The sequence below is a fragment of the Vidua macroura genome, chromosome Z, assembly GCF_024509145.1.
Source record: "Vidua macroura isolate BioBank_ID:100142 chromosome Z, ASM2450914v1, whole genome shotgun sequence".
NCBI lineage: Eukaryota > Metazoa > Chordata > Aves > Passeriformes > Viduidae > Vidua > Vidua macroura.
The window spans coordinates 45207808-45228649 of NC_071611.1; the positions used below are offsets into that span (position 1 = coordinate 45207808).

General features: G+C 39.5%; 1 protein-coding gene across 4 annotated transcripts in view; it reads left to right on the forward strand.

Moving 5' to 3' along the window:
• Positions 1-13325: 13325 nt before the first annotated feature.
• GAK (cyclin G associated kinase) overlaps positions 13326-20842 on the forward strand; it is a 67033-nt gene continuing 59516 nt past the window's right edge. For all 4 annotated transcript variants that reach the window (XM_054002900.1, XM_054002901.1, XM_054002903.1 and 1 more), the window contains exons 1-2: positions 13326-13619; positions 20442-20503. In XM_054002900.1, the coding sequence (XP_053858875.1) occupies positions 13478-13619; positions 20442-20503 (204 nt within the window). In that variant the 5' untranslated portion in view covers positions 13326-13477. The remainder of the gene's footprint in view (positions 13620-20441; positions 20504-20842) is intronic.

Genomic DNA, 20842 nt, shown 5'->3' on the forward strand with positions numbered 1-20842 from the left:
TACTTCTCTGCATCAATGCATGCAATATCCTGTAGTTAACCATTTCGTAGTGTTTTTACTTTCCTACATTAAGCATTGACAACAATTCATCATTTTCCATCCCACCTCCTTTAATCTGTTTATCTTTAGCTGCAGAAAATAACTGTGAGGTTCATTTCCAGCTTTCAGACAAGTGCTTTTGGCCATGAGTGTTAATTTTGGCTCTGAGTGTTCATCCTCCATTTTTTTTTCCTCACTAGGTCCTGATGGAATACAAGGAATATAATGGTGTACTGGAGCCCATCTGAGTGCACACACTTGTGATTTCAGTAAATTATGCACTGGACATATTGCTACAGCAAATACAGAATGAGCTGATGGTGAAAGTTGTTAAAAAGTCATTCCAGAGAAGCATCTTGATGTAGTATCATTTATCATCTCCTTCCAAGTGAAAAGTTTGTAGAAGGTAGTCTAAGGTATGGTACTTTGATAAATAACAGCCTGTGCAGACTTGGACTCCATCACATGCTTGTAAATGCTCTCTTGAACTGCATGGCATACCTTTAACCAAAAGTCTTTGCATTTTTAAGGAAGCTTCAATTATTTCTACTGGAGCTTTCCTACTGGACAGCTGTCACCTAAACTGAAGCTGTACCTGCTCAGAGTGTCACATGTACACATTCCTGGATCTTTGTCTTGCTTCCAGAAAGTATTTTAAATAAGGAAAACCCAATTCTTAAGTTATGTGCTAAAATGGCTGGCTGGCAGTATCTCTGCACTTCCACAATAAAAATCAAAACCAGAAATAACAATCAATCTGATATCTACACTGAAATTACTCACAAAGCTGAACAAATTTCAAGGGAGACTTAACATACTAAGTATCAATAGTCATTAGAATTTGATATATGTTCTGCTTTCCAGGTGTTGGCACTAGATAAGAAAGCCACTGCTATGAAATTGTAAATAGTTACGTTACACAAAACTGTCTGTTTGTGTAAAGAGTTCAAAAGGATTAAAACTATGAGGTGTGCTTTTAATCACACTGGAATAATGAAGGGATACCACTTTAACTGAGAAATAAATGTTGGCTTTGCTCCCATGTTACTTATTTGGAGATTTAAAAATAGTGGATTAATGCCATTTATCCTGTTTCAGGATGGAATTCTCAGCACTCTGGAGTTAATTTATCAGTATATATTTGTCAGCTTTACTAATCTGACAGAGAGGCAGTATATCTCTCTTGGTTAAGTAAGTTAGATCAACTCATAAAGTTGTAGGAGGCAGACAAAATCTATGCAAGAATTTGGGGCACAGGAAGGAAGAAGAAAGAAGCATAGTATCATTTGTGTCACCACTGAGCCATTAATGTGAACTGAGCTAGAATTTCTCAGTACTCTTGTGCTGAAAACATTGAGCTGCAGTTTCATTAAGCCCCTGCTTCTCATTTAGTATGTGTATCTAGGTGAAGCTTGTTAACCTTATAGTTTGTATGTGATCTGTTTTTGTCTCTCTAAGTTCTTGGCCTTCATCAAAGTGTTGCTGAGTGAAGACTTTGACCAGTAACCCAGAGAGAGCATTTCATCATTGCTGATTTGAAGGGAGCAATCTTTTTGTAATTTTTACAGTTGTGCTGCATTGTTAAAGGTTTTTGTCCTAGGGTGACAGTATGGTGCTTATATCCCAAATCGTGTGTTCTGTTCATGCCTGATATTATGTTCATGCCTGATATTATGTTCATGCCTGCTCTGTGCCTTCAGGACTGACTCTGAAAGTGAAGGATTGTTTTGTCTTGTTATCAACCGGTTCACCTCCCTCCATGGTCTGTGTCTAGGAGAGGCTTGGCTGGCTTGCTTGCTTGCTTGCTTTTGCTTTTGCTTTTGCTTTTGCTTTTGCTTATTAGTTAGTTTAGCTAGCCAGTCCAATTTTTACCCTGGACTGTTTCTTTTTCCCTTCCCTTTCCCTTTCCTGAATATCATCTGAACCTGCTCTGGACCTGGACCTGGGAAACATCAAGAAACACCGAGAGTCTGCATTTTGTGACCTGCAGCAGCCATCCCCAGCGCTGGAGACTGATAGCTGGGCGACCACTCCCAGGAGAGACTTTCTGAATTTGTCATCTCTTCAGAACGGTGAAAGGGTTTTGTCATCTGGTGTTGATTTTTTTTTTTTTTTTTTTTTTTTTTTTTTTTTTTTTTTTTTTTTGTATTGGGCAGTGGTTTTGCTTGTTAAATAAACAGGGTGTTTTTTCCATTTCTTTCTGAGGAAATCCTTCCCGAACCAGGTGGGGGAGGGGCCGTGGGGGGTTTGCTTTCTGGGGGCTCCTTCCGGAGGTCTTCTCCCAAATTTTGCCCTAAACTAGGACAGTTTTCTAAAGTGACCGCAGCACAGATGGCTTAGTACATTTCTGAAGAGTACTCCAGCCACCTAGTGAACTCTTTCATTATGCAGCTGCATGGGAATGTGAACATTGTGAACAAAATCATACACATGACAAATAGAAAAGAAAGTTGCATTCAATAACCTAATATGGTATTGGATAAGCTATTGTATCTTGTGAATAAATTTCGTTATTTGTCCTTCAGGCTGATGCTGGACTGACCGGCCAGAAGGTCATTCTTGATGGGTACGGATGCTGAGGAGTCCATGGTGGAGGTGCATTCTCTGGAAAAGACCCCTCCCAAGTTGATAGTTCTGCAGCATATGCAGCCTACCGGATTGCAAAATCTCTGGAGAAAGCTGGTCTCTGTAGAAGAGTATTAATCCAGATAAGAGCAACTGTAAAAGTAATACGCCAAATTCTGAAACACAAATTCTGTCTCAGAGGACATACCACCATCACAGCCTCTCTCCAGTTTCAGAAAATCTTTTCTCATAGTAGAATGGGGCTCCTGGAATTTCTTAGGAGCCTTATGAGGGATGCCAAAGACATGGGTCAGGATGGTCCCAAAACAAAGACTACATTCTCAGTAATGTTCTTTCTCCAACTCCTTTGTCATCCCAGGTCTAGGTACTTCTTTGCATCATTGTTGCATTTTAGCTGTTCTGCACACACCTGCTCGCCCAGCACCCCAGCCTGGGCTGCACAGCACATTACAGTCATGGAAGCACTTCCTAGATGTAGCTGTTCAACTTGCAACTTGCAGTATGGTCATATTGGATGTAACCAATCCGTTTTAAGCTGCACTTGAAATTGCCTTAATTTGTTCCTAGTATTCTCCTATGGTATAGGGTGTGACTAAAAGCAAAATTCAACTGTTTTAGAGTTTAAGACAAGAACAACTTCCATTAGTCTTATATGCTGAGACAAAAAACAATGCACTTCCTTGTGCATGATTTTTTTTGATAACTAAATCAAAGAAGTAGAAAGCGATATTTTACTGACACCTTGACACTTTCACGTGAACACAGTGTGACTATTAAAGTGACATTAGCCTAGGCAATTTGCAATACCAGTTTATATAAATACTTGTTCTGAGTAGCTGCTGTGTCCTAAGTAAAATGTAGCAGCAATATAACCAATGTTTTGCTGCAGTGGTGCGTTTAAATCTTTTTGCTTTCTCTATGGAGCAGAGAAGCCCACTGCATGTGATTATGATCCACAACGTAGTATCCAAACATCCCAATTAGCAACAAGGCTTCTTGCTTCAGATATTGTGCATGTGTTTGACACCTGATAGTTTGCCGTTATTCAGTAATAGGGTAGATTGGGAATAAACCAAGCACAAATAAGTTTTGGTTACCAAATTGTTGACAATTTTTTTTTTTCCGAGGGAAAGAATACTAACTTCTGATCTCTTTGTATACACATTTTAAGAGTAATTTTTGAACATCTACATCACTTATTTTTGAGTTAGGTGGGAATCTTGTTATTCCAGTAATTCTCAAAGTCTCTCCTTAAATACCTGAACCTGTCTCTAGACAAGGAAAGAGTGATCTTTTTAACAGCAAATTATGGAGTCTCAGATCCTAGCAATGAAGATAAAATGGGAAGACAGGAGACCAAAAAAGCCAATATCCTTTGAAATCTTCGAATGTTGGATTAAATATTAACAAAATGGAAATGGAAATGGAAAATTGATTTCAGCCCACTACTATCTGTGTGCTACACTGAAACCTTGCCAGCCTTCACTGAGGCTGACAACTAAGCTGGCTGTCCTATGGATGTTATTTTCATGGTAAACATCTCTCAGAACAAAAGGAAAAAGTGGATAATAGAGGTAACTGCAGTCTAATTAGATATATGTTAACACAATATTATTTAGTGTTACAAAGAATTGTCAGCTTATTGGTTAATGGCAAATGGATGTCATAATCTCATAATTAGCTAAGGGGAAGATAGTCATGATTAGAACAGTTTCTAAAAAAAAAAAAAAAAAAAAACAAAACCCCAAACAAAACCAAAAGGAAAAAACCAAAACCAAGCCATAAATATTTGTAGAATTCAGAATCTCCAATCTTTAAGGCATTAAATCCTTGTGTCTACCTGAAACTGAAGGATGAAGAATGGCAGTAGCTGAGGATGACAGAAAGTACCTCTTTTGTTTTTTTGTTTTAAAGGAGTGTCACCTATATCTGATATTTGACCAGGCTCTGAGGAAAACATAATTTTCTATCATGAAAGACAAATAGCAAAAAGATATTTCCTAACTTTCCTTATGGCAACAGGATGTTAGTAAACTCTACCCTGATACATATAATAAGCCTTTCCTTTCACTTAAGCAAAAAGCAAGAAGGACTGTATTGATTGTATTCGGGTTGTATGCTTGTGTTCTACAGCTATCATATGCTATCTGTCTCACACCCTCTTGCAATCTCTGTGTTCCAGTATGGAACATCAGATAGATCTGAAGGACTGCTTGAAATTGTCCATAAAAACTTTAATCTATGTTTTGGAGCTATTATAAGGCTTGTGTAATGTTAGTATTTACTGTATGGAATAATTTTTAATGCTCTCTGTTACAGTTTAATTGTCTGGTTATAACCTCAAAAAAGTCACCTACATCATAAATCTCTAATTGATATAATTTCTGCTCTTCCCTAATCCATGCACCCAGTACAACATACAAGAACCAATTGATAAAGTGCACTAAGGAAGACCAGCCTAAATTACACCATGTATATCTACCAGTAACCCTGGTAGTAAGCTGTGTTCCAATTCGTTAGCCAGGTGGTAGTATGCCTGGTGAAGCAGAATTAAAGTTTAACATTAAACATAGTTAAGCTTTCCAGTCTGTTTACAGCAGGGTGTGTAAAGCTCCAAGTCTCTACCTTATGTGAAGTGCAATAGAAACCTTGGCTCTTTCTGAAAGAAATGCTGGGCTCTGTGCTTTTGATATTCAGGTGGAAACAACTTGTGAGGCAGCTGAAAGGCTTTGGTGCTTCATGTCACAGTTTGGAGTCAACAAAACTTAACTAAGGAGGAATCTATGTTTCTTAAATGCTCAGATCTGAACCACTCTAATGAAACCATTGTAATTTAACTACTGTATAAATTTAAAAACCAGAACAAGGACAGCCATGAAATGAATGTTCTTGAAGTTAAAATTCACTTGTGAATTTTACATACATACAATCAGATAGGACACACGATCCCAAACCTATTAACACTGCCTTTTGCAGCCCACCATTTCTGGAATATTTCTGGGCTGAAATAGCAGGTCTTTTAGACAAATACAATCCTTATATTTAAAGTAGCATGGGATTTACTGTTTTCTTTGAGAGAAGAAAGGACTGGATGAGATGAGCAGATCAGTACCTGTCCTTATCAGCAGTTACCAACCTATAGTCCTATGAGCTGTAATTTGACCCTGGAATTTTTCACTATTTTTCTCTCATTTGTGACTAACTATATGATTTTTTTAAGTAAACTTCAAGGCAACAGAACTTCTTGCCTTTTTGTAGTATGGCTTCCTGAGACCTAAGGGTACAGGTTCATCTTCTCAGTCCTGAGTAACTTCCTAATCTCTTTGCTGATTTTCACCAAACCTGATAGACCTGGACCTCTTAGACTTTTTTAAAATGCTCAAGTAAAGGAGAGAAACAGTATATCTTTTCCACTTTTAAGGGAGCAACCACTTTGTGAAAATTACTTGTATTTTATTTCTAACTTTGACAATCTCCTTACAGTTTTAATGCACACAGCTCTATCTAGGAGATATTCACAATTAAATCATCTTTGATTGGGTAACATGAATAATTTAGGCCTTTGATGTGATCAGACATTAAAATGGTTGTGGATATTGATGCCATTTCTGTTCAGCCAGGGAAGTCTGCTATTGCTTACTCAATTAACTTCGTACTGAAGTGAATGAAGTGGGTGAGGTAATTTTAGGAGCTCCCTGTGAGAGGACAGCAGAAATAGCACAAATTGCTGTAATTATTTCAGTCAGAACTTCCACGACTACAGCTTTAGTTAAGGTGCTTCAGTTATGTTTAAACAAATCAGTAGAAATACCCATTTCTGAACATCAGACATTGTAACCCTACGTATACCTAGCTCTTATGTAGTGTTATTGGTTTGCTTTGAACATTATAATTTTGTAGTTGTATCTGTGAAAATTGATGAATTCCTATGTGGTGATTATTTTATTCATTTATAGTCATTCTCTCAAACTTGAATTTTCCATGAATTGGAATTGGTTGTATAAATTTTCAATTAAGTTTATTTTGGCCACTTCTGAAATGTAATAAAATGTAAAAAACACTTGGAGGACATTATTTTCCTTTTACTTTTCTGGCTGAATGCTTAAAATGCAGAGAAGGCATTCAAAATCATTTAGCTTCTCTTTAAGGACTAGAGAGAATGAAAATGCTTGAATATCGAAAATAACAATTCTGGAAAAATTATCATTTAATTGGTAACTAAGACACAATGTTGGAATTCTATGATTGCTGTAATACCAGGAAATTTTAATAAACAACTAAGCAATATGGCTACCTCACCCCTGTTAACAGAAGGATAAAGGCTCCAGTGGTAAGTCTAACCAAATGCAAATAGCTGATTATACCCTTAGTTTCAAGCAAGTTTTTAAAAGCTTATTCCTTCACAAAAACTGATCAATCCACTGCTCCATTGATAGACCAGAGCTAAAGTGAGGTCACTGTACAACTGTATCTGCACCTTACCTGTCCTGGTACAGTTAACTTGATCTAGCACAGGAGTGCTGCAGTCAGTCCTTGTGACCTATGCATGAGGCACATTTTTTTAGTTCCACAAAACTAATTTCTGCAATTCTTTTGTGGGCAATTTTGCATTTTTTTTTTAATTTAATGACAAGTTTTGCTTTTTATCATAGGACCCTAGACCCTTTCATTTCCTGAAAATAATCCAGTTTAGTTTGTATATGGCCACGTTGGCATAAAATCTAACATCAACCTTTATTAAAATTCGTTCAAATTGGTATTGCCTAAGAAATGGTAATGTAGCTTGCTAATTCTGAAATGTCAGAGTAACTTCCACTTTTAGTAATGTAGAGGTACAATGTTTAAATGGCAAGGGATTGCAGAGATGACCACACAGTAAAATTACTATAATGGCCTTTAGAAAGAGACTTCAGTAAATGGGCATATAGTCTCAATTTTACAGCTGTCTCAATTACAGCTAGTATCAATTTTACTGTCATAATAATTCACCTTTCCAAACTGAAGCAGTGATGCTTTAGTTCTCATAGAATAAGACCATTTTGATAAAAAGTTTTATGTTAAATTTAATAAATAAATTATTTGTTCAATTGAGGTGTCTGTTAATCATGACTTATCGACAAACAAACAAACAAACAAGTAAAGCAAAACCACCCCAAAAAACCCCACAGTGTACTTCAGATAGTAACAAAACATACCTGAAACACTTCTTTCACTTTCCTTTCTAGCTTCAAAGTTAAAGACCTTCTTCTTCAAGGAATTGGATAGACTCCAAATATTTCTTTCCCTTGTCATTATTTGGTGTTTGAAGGAAGTCAGGATCACCAGCTGCAGAAGAAATCCCTAACTACAGACTAGAACAGGTACAGTGTACATTCAATCTCTGGAGACCCTATCCACAAATTTCAGTGAGCTTTCTAATAACCAGTAAATTAATATTATTTATACAGGGTAGCTAATTTGCCCTATATATAATTTTCCTAAAGAAGACAAAAAGATAAAGAAGATTCCTTGTTTGAAGCCAGCCAAGTTGCAGAGAAAAGATACATCTGCTTAATTTGTCTAATCCAAAGCTAGAGACAAAACTATTGCTCCACAAAACCAGTGAAGTAATTTTTCTTTAATCATTGGCATATTTTCCTATTATCAGAAAAGAATAATTTAAACTGGAAACTCGGCTATAAAGAAAGGGCTCCCAAATCAATAAAAGAATTTATTTAGTGAAACTAGAATGTAGCATTCATACATAGAGATAAATTGAAATATCTTTATTTCCAAATGCTTCAAATTTATTTTTTTATTTCAAACTTTATTAACCTCATTATTTTAATATCAAATGAACAGGCTCTTATTTGAAATATCCAGCAAGAGCATATTATAAAAATCTCCCAACAGCACGTATGAAAAGGTACATCTGCATAAGGAAAAAAGTATATAAGAAGAACACAACATCTTATTTGTATTGCAACAAATACAAAAAGTAACATGAACAAAAAATGTGTGCTGCACAAAATTACTTGGGTGTAACACAGAGGTTCTACTGGCTGTTCACTTCCCAGATCTGCTGATTCTTGGTGGATTGTGTGAGGCAGAAATAAGCCTAAATATTTCAAAAGGATGCAGTTTCACTCAAACCTAGGCTAGCCAATTAGGAATGAAAATGACTGGACAGAAGTGCCAGCTTGGCTCTAAGTATGCCTTTGGTATATTTGTGATCTGAGAAGAAATGGAGGGTCTCTATATGCAAATCAAAAATATTAAATTAAGAATGGTCAAGCCTCTTGTGTTTGCTTTGTGTGAAGACTAGCTTTATAACTCATTCTTTTGGACTACATGAGAAGAGCAATTGCAATAAAAAGTACAACATTGAGAATAATTTAATCTTTATTCTGAGATGTACTTCTAAAATAGATTTTCAGCTGTGCTGAACCTAATGAACCCTATCTAGATCTACAGAGACATTATTATGTGTGTCATTTTCTAGTTATATTTTGATTAAAGGTTATACAGAGAAATGCAAAGTAGAATGCTAATTCATTGCTGTTTAATTAATTTAATCCCTAAGAAGCTGAAAGCAATTACTGGAATGAAAATGAAAGTGCCATCTTTACTACATGCTAATAGAAAAAAGGAACTTTTCATTTACTAATTCCCAAGTTTATGGTTCTGCCCTGCCTTGACCTTATGACACCAGAGGAAATCCTTCTTTACCACCTTCTCCATCCAAGGTTTTTGGCCAGAATGATTTGTGGTACATTCTGGATGATGCTGTAGAAGAAAGAAGACTATGTGAGAGTTACAAGAGGAAACATTTTAAGGAATCATTGGAGCGGAGCATTTTAATCAGGAGGTCAAGCATCCCACTGGAGTACAGTGTGGTTGTCAGAACTGGAATGCAAACTAGAAACAGATGGCACAACCTTGTTTTCTTCTGCTTTTCAACAGGAACTGTGGCAGCATATAAATGGATAAGCCTTACCACCTTTAGCAATTAAAAAAAAAAACCAAACAAAAAAAAAAAACCAAACCAAAACAAAAAAAAAACCAAAAAAACACCACGGGCCTCTCAAGCTGCATAAATAAAAAGAATACTGTTTTCCTGACCAAGTATTCTTAAAAACTGTAGCATTTCATCACACTTTTGCCTCAGCAGTAAATGAAAATGGGGCCAGCTCCCACCACTGCAGAGCCTTCTGGACTCACTGAATGATCTGCTTGACCTCTCCAGTATTATCCTGGGTATTTAAAACCATAGGTCAGAAAAATATTACCCGGGTATACTTTTAAACTTTTTTAATCCAGAAAAGCTGCAATCATATTAAGTCTTTCCCATCTTACCTGCAGCAGTTGCAGTGCCAAATCCATCCTTATTTTTTCAAGTGTAATGTTCCTGCTGCCTATCCTACATCTTTTGTTATACCTCCTTCATGTGTAATATAGTTACTCTTCATGCAATCTTTCTGAGAACAAGCTCCCACTGTAAGCTATGACTGACCTATCTGAGCAATTTCAAGTAACAATTGGTTGAGCTTTTATTATTAAACCTCACACTTGGTCCCTACCTGCATATCATTTTTGGACTGGAATTTTGATTATTTGTGTCAAGAGCCTTTCTCAAGAGTCAAATCTTTTGCATAAGCAGTAAACCCATAAAGTTTTAAATATAATCAGTTTTCATGGATGGAATTTTATTTACTAGATTGTATACATTAAAAAGGTACACATTGATAGAGAAACAAGATTCTCAGACAACACATTTAAAGGCATTTCCATCAGGCATGCTGCTGCTGAGACAAAGTCCTGCTGCCTTGTCATGCTCAGCTGTTTCTTCTGACTTTGGGACATCTCTTCTGAACTGAGATAAATGTGAGGCTTAGCAGTGAAAAAGTCAGGGAATTTTAGCATGGCATTAGAGCTGGTTAGCAAAAAAAACCTGCAAAAACCCAAACATGCAAAAGAGGTTATTTTAGCCTAGGTCACTCAGTCTGCTACTGAAGTTACATCAGAAACCTCAGTCTTCATTTAAGCTGAACAAATATGAAGTAGTTGCCTCATTTTCTGTCTATGACAGAGTCTTCCATTTGGGAACAAGAAAGCTACTAAAATAAAACCTAGACCTTCAAAACCAGAAAGATTGCTTCTGCAGGTCCTTTTAGGAATTCCTGTTCTTTTTCCAGGGGCCTTTTATGAATGAGTCTTTGAAGGGGAAGGTGCAGGTGAATTATACAAGGGACGGTGAGTGGAACAATATGGTGTAGCAAGCCTAACTAGAAGTGTTTGTTTGTAAAAAAAGAATTACACCATTTGCCTGAACAAAAATAATCAGAAAAGTCAGAAACCAAAGCAGGACTGAAGGTAAGATGCTCCTGCAGGTAGGATTTCCTGCAAAGAAGTAATGGTGGTGTGATTTACCGTAACAGAAGAAGTTTTCTTACCCGGAAAATTGAAAGAGAAAAATAGCAGCTGACCTCTGCTGCAGATAGAAGGAAGTTCTCTATTATAATCTTTGATAATTTTTTTTTAAATTAAAGGTATGAAAACATGGGATCTTCATATAAATCTACTTGCCTTTAAGATTACACTTCTTGACTGATCAAGCATTACAGAACAGCACAGAAATCACAAGAGGCCATGCCCCTGTAATTTACACAGTGCAAAGAAGAAGAGCAAGTTCTTAGTTTATGGAACTAAGCAAGTTCTTAGTTTATGGAAGTTGATTGAGAAATACAACTTCAAAAAATTTAACCAGTCATCTGTACAGGAGAAACTAGCCATGGCCATCTGAAATCTTACAGAATTTGGGGATGTCTGGGATTGTCTCAAAGGGATAGCTGCTGGCAAGGTGGAGATAGTACAGACTAAACTTCTGAAAGAGAATCTTGACTATTGGTGTTATTTCTGAAATAAAAGGTTTAGAGGCAAGCCATTCTTCTAGTGATCCGCTGCCTCAGGTCATACAGCCATATTCTGGAAATGGACTGACCAGTTCAGGATCTGCCAAACATACAGAGAGGAGTCAACCTTGCCTATAAAAACTCAGGCTGACACTTTCTGTGGATATGGCTATTCCCAATATTCGTGTGTGTGTTGGTTTTGCACAGCCTGGTCTTTGGTAGCAGCAGGGGGCATGGAGATGGCTTCTGTGAGAAGCTTATAGAACCTTCCACCATGTCTAGCAGAGCCAATGGCTGATGGCTCTAAAGATGGACATGCTGGTGGCCAAAACTGGGCCAGTTAGAGATGATGGTAATGCCTCTGTGATAACATATTTAAGAAGACATCAAAACAAAAGTAGGGGTGCAGTTTTAATTCCAGCCAGAGAAGAGGACGAGGTGAGAACATGTGAGGCACCAAGGTCAGTGAAGAAGGAGGGGGAGGAGCTGCTCCAAGCACCGGAGCTGAGACTCCCCTGCAGGCTGCAGTGAGACAATGGTGCAGCAGCTCTGCCCCTGCAGCCCATGGGGATCCACGGGAGATCCACCCGCAGCCCATGGGGCAGGTGCCACTGCCAGGAGTGGGTGGATGCCTGGAGGAGCTGTGAGCCTGTGGGAGACGTGGTGGAGAGAGGGGGCCCTTGCTGCCAGGCTGGAGCAGCCTGTCCTTGGAGGACTGCACCCTGTGGAAAAGTGGCCCACTCCACAGCAGTTTTGGGAGGACTGTGTGCCCGTGGGAGGGACTTGCATTGCAGCAGCTTTGGGAGGACTGCTGCTCCTGAGATTTGGAGCCACTCTGGAGAAGTTCATAGAGAACTGTGTTCCATGGGAAGGGAGCACACAGACTCACAAGGGAAGGGCTCCTCTCCCTGTGCAGTGAAAGAAAACCTCGGGTGATGAACTGACCAAAATCCCCATGCCTTGTCTCCCTGCGCTGTCGGTGGAGAGGAGGGAGGGGTTGGGGGAAGGTGTTTTTAATATCTTACTTTACTTCTCATTATCCTACTCTGATTTTTTTAGTAATAAACTCACTTTGTATCTCTAAATTGAGCCTGTTTTGCCCTTGGAGTGTTTTCTTCCGGTCCTTGTCTCAACTCATGAACTCTTCGTTGAATTTTTCTGTCCTCTGCCCAGCTGTAGCTGAGGAGGGTGAGTGAGCACTTTGTGGGGGCCTGACACTTTGCACCCACAGTGTCAAACCACGACAGTGTGACACACGGAGAGCGCTCCCCCACCACGCCCGCCCGTGCGTCCCGGTGCTGGCAGTGAGGGTGTAGGGAGGGCAGCGGCTGGCCCGTCAGGGTTGCGGGGAAGAGCAACAGGTGTGGGAAAATCCCGAGAGAAGACGAACAGGGAAAGGACGGCAGCAATGCTCTGCGGGAAAAGCGCAGGTGCTGCCCAAGAGCCAAGCGGTGCCGGCGGACAGGAGAACATTTATCTCTCGCCGGCCGCTAACCTAAGTGTTACACTGGGGAAACACGCCGCTGCCTGGGGAATGGCGACCCTTCCAGGGGGAAAGCGCCACGGACAGGGCGGGAAGGTGAGCTTCACCCGTCCCCCGCGACCGGCGGAAGCGAGAACCGGTGAGGGGACGCTGCAGGAGCGGATTCAAGCGGAAGCCGGGAACAGTAGCCGGTGAGACAACGCTGCAGGAGCGGAGCCGGGCGGCAGCCGGTGCTCCTCCCGCTGGGCGGGGCCGCGGCCGGCTGGGCTGCGGCGGGCGGGCCGGACCGGGAGCGCACGAGTGACGCAGCGTTCCCGGAAGCCGCCCGGAGCTGAGGGAAGAGCGGCTGCGGGGACGGTAGGGGAGGCAGGCGGGCTCTCGTCGCTGCTGTCGGTGGCTCGGCGGAGCCCTCCAACTCCATTCCACTCCGCTTCCATCCCTTCCCCGTCCCATTCAATTCCATTGCCTGCCGGGAGCCATGTCGCTCTTCCAGTCCGCCCTGGACTTTCTGGCGGGCCCCGGCTCCCTGGGAGCCGCCAGCCGTGACCAGAACGATTTCGTGGGGCAGACGGTGGAGATGGGCGACATGAAGCTGCGCATCAAGCGGGTCATCGCCGAGGGTAAGAGTGGGCGGCAGGGCCGGGCCGTGCGGGGCGGACCCCGGCGCTGCGGGGCTGGGATGTGCTTCCCCGCGGGCCTCCTGCTCCCGTTTTCCCCGTCTCCTATTTCTAGACCGGGAGGGTTTCCTCCTTGGCAGGCCGCGCCCAGGTGGGGGCGGGCGGGCGGGCGGTGGCCGGGGCGGTGGTTCCGGCCTCTCGGGAAGGGCTGGCAGTGTCCGTGCCGTCCGCTCCGCGCCGAGCCGGTGTCCCCAGGCACAGGGGGACGGTATCCCCAGGCCCGGGGGTCGCAGCAGTGCTTGGTGTTACTGTCTCGCCTCAGGAATAGCCACCGAGAGCCGCTTGTGTTGTGTGGCCGTTTCTTCGCTTGCTTCGTGGTTTAAAATGCCTTCACCACGTAACAGAACTCAGAGGAGTTGATAGTCTGTCATGGTCTTTACAAACTACCAAGGACCTCATGAAAAATCGGGATTGCGTGGTTTATTTATTTGTTTATTTACTTATTTATTTTTATCACAATATATAATATTCTGCCAAACATGCAAGGTTGCCTCTGTTGTTTGGGGCTGTTTGGAAGACTGTGGAATGCAGGAAATGTGTTTGCTTTTAACACGTGTGTCAGGAGGTTGGTCTTACTGTGCACATAGACTTTGCTAGAGTACAGAGAGTTAAATATCCAGGCAGTTTCCAGTTTCAGTGAAGCTTTGGGTAGGTGGCCTGGTACACTGCTTGTTAATCTGTTTTAGAAAAGATTATATGTTTGATAGATGCAAATTACTTAGATATTGTAAAGAATTTGGATCGTCTTAATGCTTATGATCAGAGAAAATACTTTATTTCCTCCAGCAGAAGAAACATTGAAGGCTACTCTCAGATGACTAAAATGCGGACTTTTCTATACTACTGCAGTTAAATATTTCATTAACTTTGTAGAGATGGTTGATGTTATTTAGGTTAAATAGCTCAAAAGTCTGCTTAGAGCTCCTTTTGGTTGTTGGAGTTTCTTCTTGTAATTATCTGATACTAAGTAGTTTTCTGTTGAAATCTTGGTGATTGGCATAGAAGAAAAATTTGGTTAAAATTAGCTAGTTCAAACCACTTGCAAGCTACTTACAACATTTTGGAGCTGTAAAACAGCAACAACTAGGTCTTCACCACTGCTGTATCTTCTTAAGGGCAGTAATTTGTTGCTTAAATGCTCAAGCACTTTTGCCATATGATCTTAGAGAAAACCTGCAGTTTCTTATGTAATAAGTTGCATTTTAAACAGTACTAGATGTCATGTCCTCCTGTTCAGCCTTTACTTTACTTCTTTACAGTCAGAGTTGTGACTGAAATGAAAGCACTGAGTAGAATGTGAATGCTAAAAGAACTGTCTGTGCTGCTGATACTGTAAAATTCATGTTGGCAGTGACCATAGCAGTTACTGAAGGAAAAAGGAAAGTTAGGGCAGGAAGCTATTTTTCAGGCATATATACTATTTGGTTCTTGGTTCTGGAGCAGGTATTTTAACACTTTACTTTGACAGCAGCCTACTGTTTCCCAGAATATGACATAGGCATTGTAAAATGTCAGGGGAAAGATGCCAGGTTAGAAGACTTAAAGCAAATGGAGACATACTTTAACTCTACAGTTCTTTACAATTTCTCTGTAACCACTGCTATATGTTCCATGTTTGTCTCAGTGTCATGGTTTTATTTTATGTTGTTTTCTTTGTTTATTTTGCTAACTGAAGTTGGGCTAACTGCTTCCTTTTTCTGGAAAGTATCATTTTCTAGCCAATGTAGCCGGTCTAAAAGAGCCCTTGCAGTATGTTGAGTATAAAGGTAAAATAGATGTAAAATATAAAAATCCCAGCCTCTCCTGTGATCTTCAGACTTGAATTTGTCTGTAGCATATAGTTTATTTTATTGCTTAAATTGCATTTATCTTTCAACTCTGGACATGTGGTACCTTCTGATACATGTATCAGAAGGTACCACATGGATCCACTGTGGCTTACATGTATTCCCTTCTGTGGTTACAAATATGGGATCTGTTCTAGATCAGTTCTTTCATGCCAGATTCCCTTTTGGAAAGTCAAGTACTGCTTCCTGAATCTGGATTTCAAATCCATGGTGAACTGTGTGCCATCTGCCAATGCAGACTTTTCTGTAGGCTCATACGCTCAGCTTTGTAGCTGGTGTGAACAGCGCCTGTGGTTTAGCATTGCATGGTATCATGTAGCAGCACAGGTTCAGTTGTTCCCGTAGCCCACAACTCATTCCAGCTCTGTAGTGTGCACCAAATCCATGTTTGACTGTGCTCTAGGCTGAGATTTGTTGCACAGGTTGCTTGGATGCATTTTCCTGGTTGTTTCACAGAGGTGTTGTGCTGGGGTAGGACTGGGCTGATTGAAAATATGGTGTGCTGCTGCAGGAGGCTGACAGCAACCTGTGGGGGATGAGCTGGTGATGATCTCTTGCTGATACTACCTCTAAATGCAAGAACAGACCAAGTGTGTCACAGACTGGAGTGAGCACTTCTAGACTATGCTATCCTGTTTTTTTTTCCTGCTTGGACATTTCAGTAGCTCACTGGAGATAAGATTTTAGAGGACCTTGGTGGAGGCCTTTACATATAATCCCTACTTGCTTTTGGCATGATGGTGGCTTCAGATGTCATGGCTCTCTTGGATCCTCCTGTTAAGTGCCTGGACCCCCACACAGTTTTACTTCAGTAAAATAGTCACGGATTTCCTGCCTAATCAGTGAATACTGTTGCTTCTTTTGTATATGAGATGAAACAATTTAGAATAAAGCAGATTGTGTGAAAAACTGGGAACAAGCAAGTTCTGTAGCACACATTTAGCAACCGTTCTTCACATGTAATGAAATCTTATGCTTCCTTTGAGTAACAAACATTGACAAAAAAGCACACAAGAAGAGAAACATGATGAGAAAAAGAATGCATTATTCAATTTTTAGTCAGAAATATAGCAATAAGCAACAGCCTTAAAGTCTGGGTGCAGACTTTTTTTTTTTTTTTTTTTTTTTTTTTTTACTTTAAAAACAGATGTCATAACTTGAAGCCATGTAGGTAGGTGACTTGTTACAAGCTGTTTTCTGTCAAGGTGAAACTTCTGCATTTAAAGCAACTTTTTTTTCTTTACTTCAGGGCTTCCTCAGTATTTTGAGTGTGAACAGACAGCATTACAGTTTGTCAAGCTTATAGGAGCAATTCTATGGTCTCTGCAACTACTGGATTCATAGGATAATGATAATTATCCTATCTGAATTAAGTCCAGGTTTTTGGGTGGATTTATTTTGTAAACCTCTAGCAGCAGGGGCACACTGAATGCTTAATGCCAAGTTTCTATGAACATTGTTAGTTTTATTTGCTGGAAGATAGGGGAAAAAAGATGATTCCTAAAGAACAACTAAAGCACCTGACTTAGCAGCTGTCCAGCTTCCATTTTCTTTACTGTAAACTTAGACATTGTTTTCAACATGGTACAGAACAGTTCTGTTTTGTAAAGCTGTTCTTTCTTGGCTGTAGCAATTCCTACTTGCAGGGGAGCTCTCAAAGTTTGAAGATACTCTACCTCTCTGTACAGATCTTTAAGTTTGTGCCATCCTTCATTCTTGAGGCAATTTCATCATGCTATGAGGACTTGCAGTGGACACAAATACATGACTGGACTTCAAAAAAAAAAAAAAAAAAAAAAGCTTGTGAATCAATGCTTGGCAACAATAACAGAGCATCTTTTCTGTTTTGATGCTCTGATAGAAAAGCTTTCAGTTGAAATGCACTGTAACTTACATTCCAGGCTAGAATTACAGTGTTTCAATCAAGCTACAGTTGAAACATAAATCACTGAAAGTTGATATAGAAACAAATTTGGTCAGTATTTGGGAGGGGAGTACACAAGTCATATCAAATAGTTACAAACAGGAAGCTACTCACACCCTCACTTTCTCATGACTAGTTAAGTGTGTAATGAAACAGTGAGTGAACAATAGCAAGCACTGTTATGATGTGCTTCATTTCCCTATTTTGATGCTTCTCTAGCTGTCATTTTACTGAAGCTGCTTATCTGAAAAAATAATTTGTGAAGATATGTAAAACAGGAACATGATAAAAAAGAGCAGTTTAAAATCCAACTTGATGTGTAAATACAGTGAAGTTATTCAGTATTATGTGATTTATTAAAGAAATATGGATATTGGTCTAGCACCAATATCCAACTGTGACGGACAAAAACTCTCTAACAGTTTAAAGTTAGAAAGTGTATGTTTATTGCGACACCGGACAGCATGCGGGATAGTTCCCAAATACACACTGCACCTTTCAAATGATTACAGAGTCCTTTTATCCACACAAGAATTGAATACCCAAAATACAAATACATATTCATCATTTTGGTCCATCCCATTCCTCGCTTTGTATTCTAATAATTTCAAAAGCTATTAAGCATGCGTAGTTTGTTCCTTGAAATGGGTCGGTGGTCCCTTTCATGGGGAGGGGTCCCAAAATGAGGAAGTAAATGAAGTCTTCCTCATTTTGATCTTTCTACCTTTTCAATGCAAATATGACAAATGAATGTTGGTAGAACTCCCATTCCTTGTCTTCAATTGGTTTCAGAACAGAGGAGGCCCACAATTGTCTTATGTTCCTAAAAGCTATTTGTCAGTTTCTGTATTCTTCATTATAAACCCAGCTAACTAAACATTGTGTTGACAAGCAATCAGTTATTAGTTAACTACTAACTCTTAACTTCATCAAGGCCTACTTACAGAGTCCTTTTATTTTAATTAACTCTAGTAAGGCTTCTCTCTAACTAAAATCTTAGCTCCTCTAAAATCTCTAAATCTCTTAAAGTTTATGTTTCAGATGCCTAGGTTTGACTTGAGGGAGAATCCAAATCTCTTGGCTGGAAAAGCAAAAGTCTTCAAATCTCTGCAAGAGAGTGATGAAGGAGCACTGCCTGAGGCCTGTGGTGGTGCAAGGATAAGTTTCGAGTGCTTGCTAATAAATAAAGCAAATGAGGCAGAGTTAGTTCCTGATTTTCATGAGATGGTGTAGTGCTCTGTAGTGAGCCGTGATGTGTGAGAGCTTGTGTTTGCAGAAAAGAAATAAAGCCAGTTTTCTTCTGCTGTAATTTCTGAACTAGAAAATACTGTCTGAGACAACCTTGGAGGGCTTGGGCTGTCTTCTGAGAATGGGGCTCTGAAATGCCTTAGCAATGCAAAACCTGTCTCTCTGGGCAATAGCTGGATGGGTGTGTACATGTCTCTACACTAGGGATCTGTATGGGGGAATACTAAGGTGATTTTGCTGATACAGATATCCTTAGAAAACTGTCTTAAAACCATCTACAAACATTTACATGAGTTGAAAAAATGAGTGAAAACATCCCAATGTAAATACATTCTTTAGACACCCCTAGAAGTTCTTCTTCTCTTAACTTCCATTTTACCATTTGCCTCAGTTAGGTGTGCTGTACAGGTGTTTGTTGAAAGTGCTTTTAAAATAATTTTTTCTGAATGTTTGCAAAATATATTAGTCAGGGAGCTTGGAGTAAACTGTTATGACAGAGGAGAAGTTTTGCCAGTAAACTTGTCCCTACTGAGGGTATATTAAAACTGCTTTAATAGACTACTTCTTCAAGGGAGCCATTATCAAACTGTAAATGAAACTGCTTTTATGAATTAAGCAGTAGGAATAGTTTTACTTTTTGTTTAAGAATTGTTTTCACTAACAACAGATGGCTTTAAAAGAAAAAAAAAGTTAGAAGTACCTTTATAACATGCTCTAACTCCTTTGGTATCCCAGAAAATCCATGGAATTAAATTCGGTTTCTGCTGTAGTGCTGCAGTAGTAATAAACCAAACACTACATGTAATGAGCTGTGTTGTATGGAGCTGAATTTTGTTCAGGTGAAAGAGTGAAAACGACAGAATGGGAAACTTGAAGCTGATGTTTTGAGAGGGGCATAGTTGTAAAAGGTGAGCTTGTAGGCCACAGCAATTGGATTCTCTATAAGGAAGGTGCAATGAAGTAGGAATTAACCAGGCATGATACCATACCAATGATACCATTGGCTTTCTCTGATCTTTCTCTGAAGATCTAGAAAATTTAGTGAACTCCATTCTGTTTAGCATTTCATACTTGATAATAAGGTGCAATTGCTGAAGTAGAAATCCATATTTTAAGCTAGTTATGTAGTCTCGAAATTCTGCTGTCTCAATGAGGTTTGCACAGTACTCTTGAGCAAAAAGAAGTGTTTGAGAAAATAGATAGTTTGACAAAAGGAGTTGGAAGGGAAATATTTTATGAACTAACACGTTGCAGTTTGGTAATAATATTACCCTTATTGTAATGTGTTCTTCAGTGCTTGAAAATGCTTTCTGACATGACACTTATCTTAAAAACAGGAGGTGTATGTTTAGCAGTTATCTTCATTAGTTATTGCTGTTTTTTATACAATGTGTTAGCAATGTAATACCAAAAAATTGAATTGAAATTATCAGGTAATACTTGCTGTACTGAATTTTGGTTTTACAAGGACCTTTAAAAAAATGGCTTCATAAGAAATCTGCATATGCAGTCTTAACAAAATGCAGGAAAGTGACAAGGTCAGTGTGCTCTTTGCATATGTACAAGAAAGGAATAGAATATCTGAACTCTTGCTGAATATCAGCGGTCTTGACCAGATGCTGAAAAATGTATGCTTGATACATTTAGAAATGTATCTGAATTCATGTATTGATTCTGTTAGACTAAAAATAATTATGTTCCTGAATATTGAAATTCAAACTGATTTAATGTGCCTTCTTCTTGTAGGGGGTTTTGCTTTTGTCTATGAAGCTCAAGATCTTGGAAGTGGCAAAGATTATGCTTTGAAGGTAATATTAATTTATTTCACTATAGGTTTGTAAGATCTGTCTTTTAGCTTGATATTTTAGCATGACAGTTAGTCCTTGATGTATGCCACTGAGCAAGTAACTTGGAAAAATGCAGTATATTAGTGATGTTTGTAGCCCACTATTTAGAATGGTTATTCCAGTTAGAACCCTACACTTCATACTTGGGTGACAAACAGGGGAATTGGTCTTTTAGGTGTCGCTGGTCTTTATTTTTTTATTTGGTGTAGAAAGTCATGATCCAGTCCAAAACATTTTGTTGCACGAGTAAAAAGAATATTTCATAGTTACTTGGAGTACAGGAATCTTTTTCACTCATCA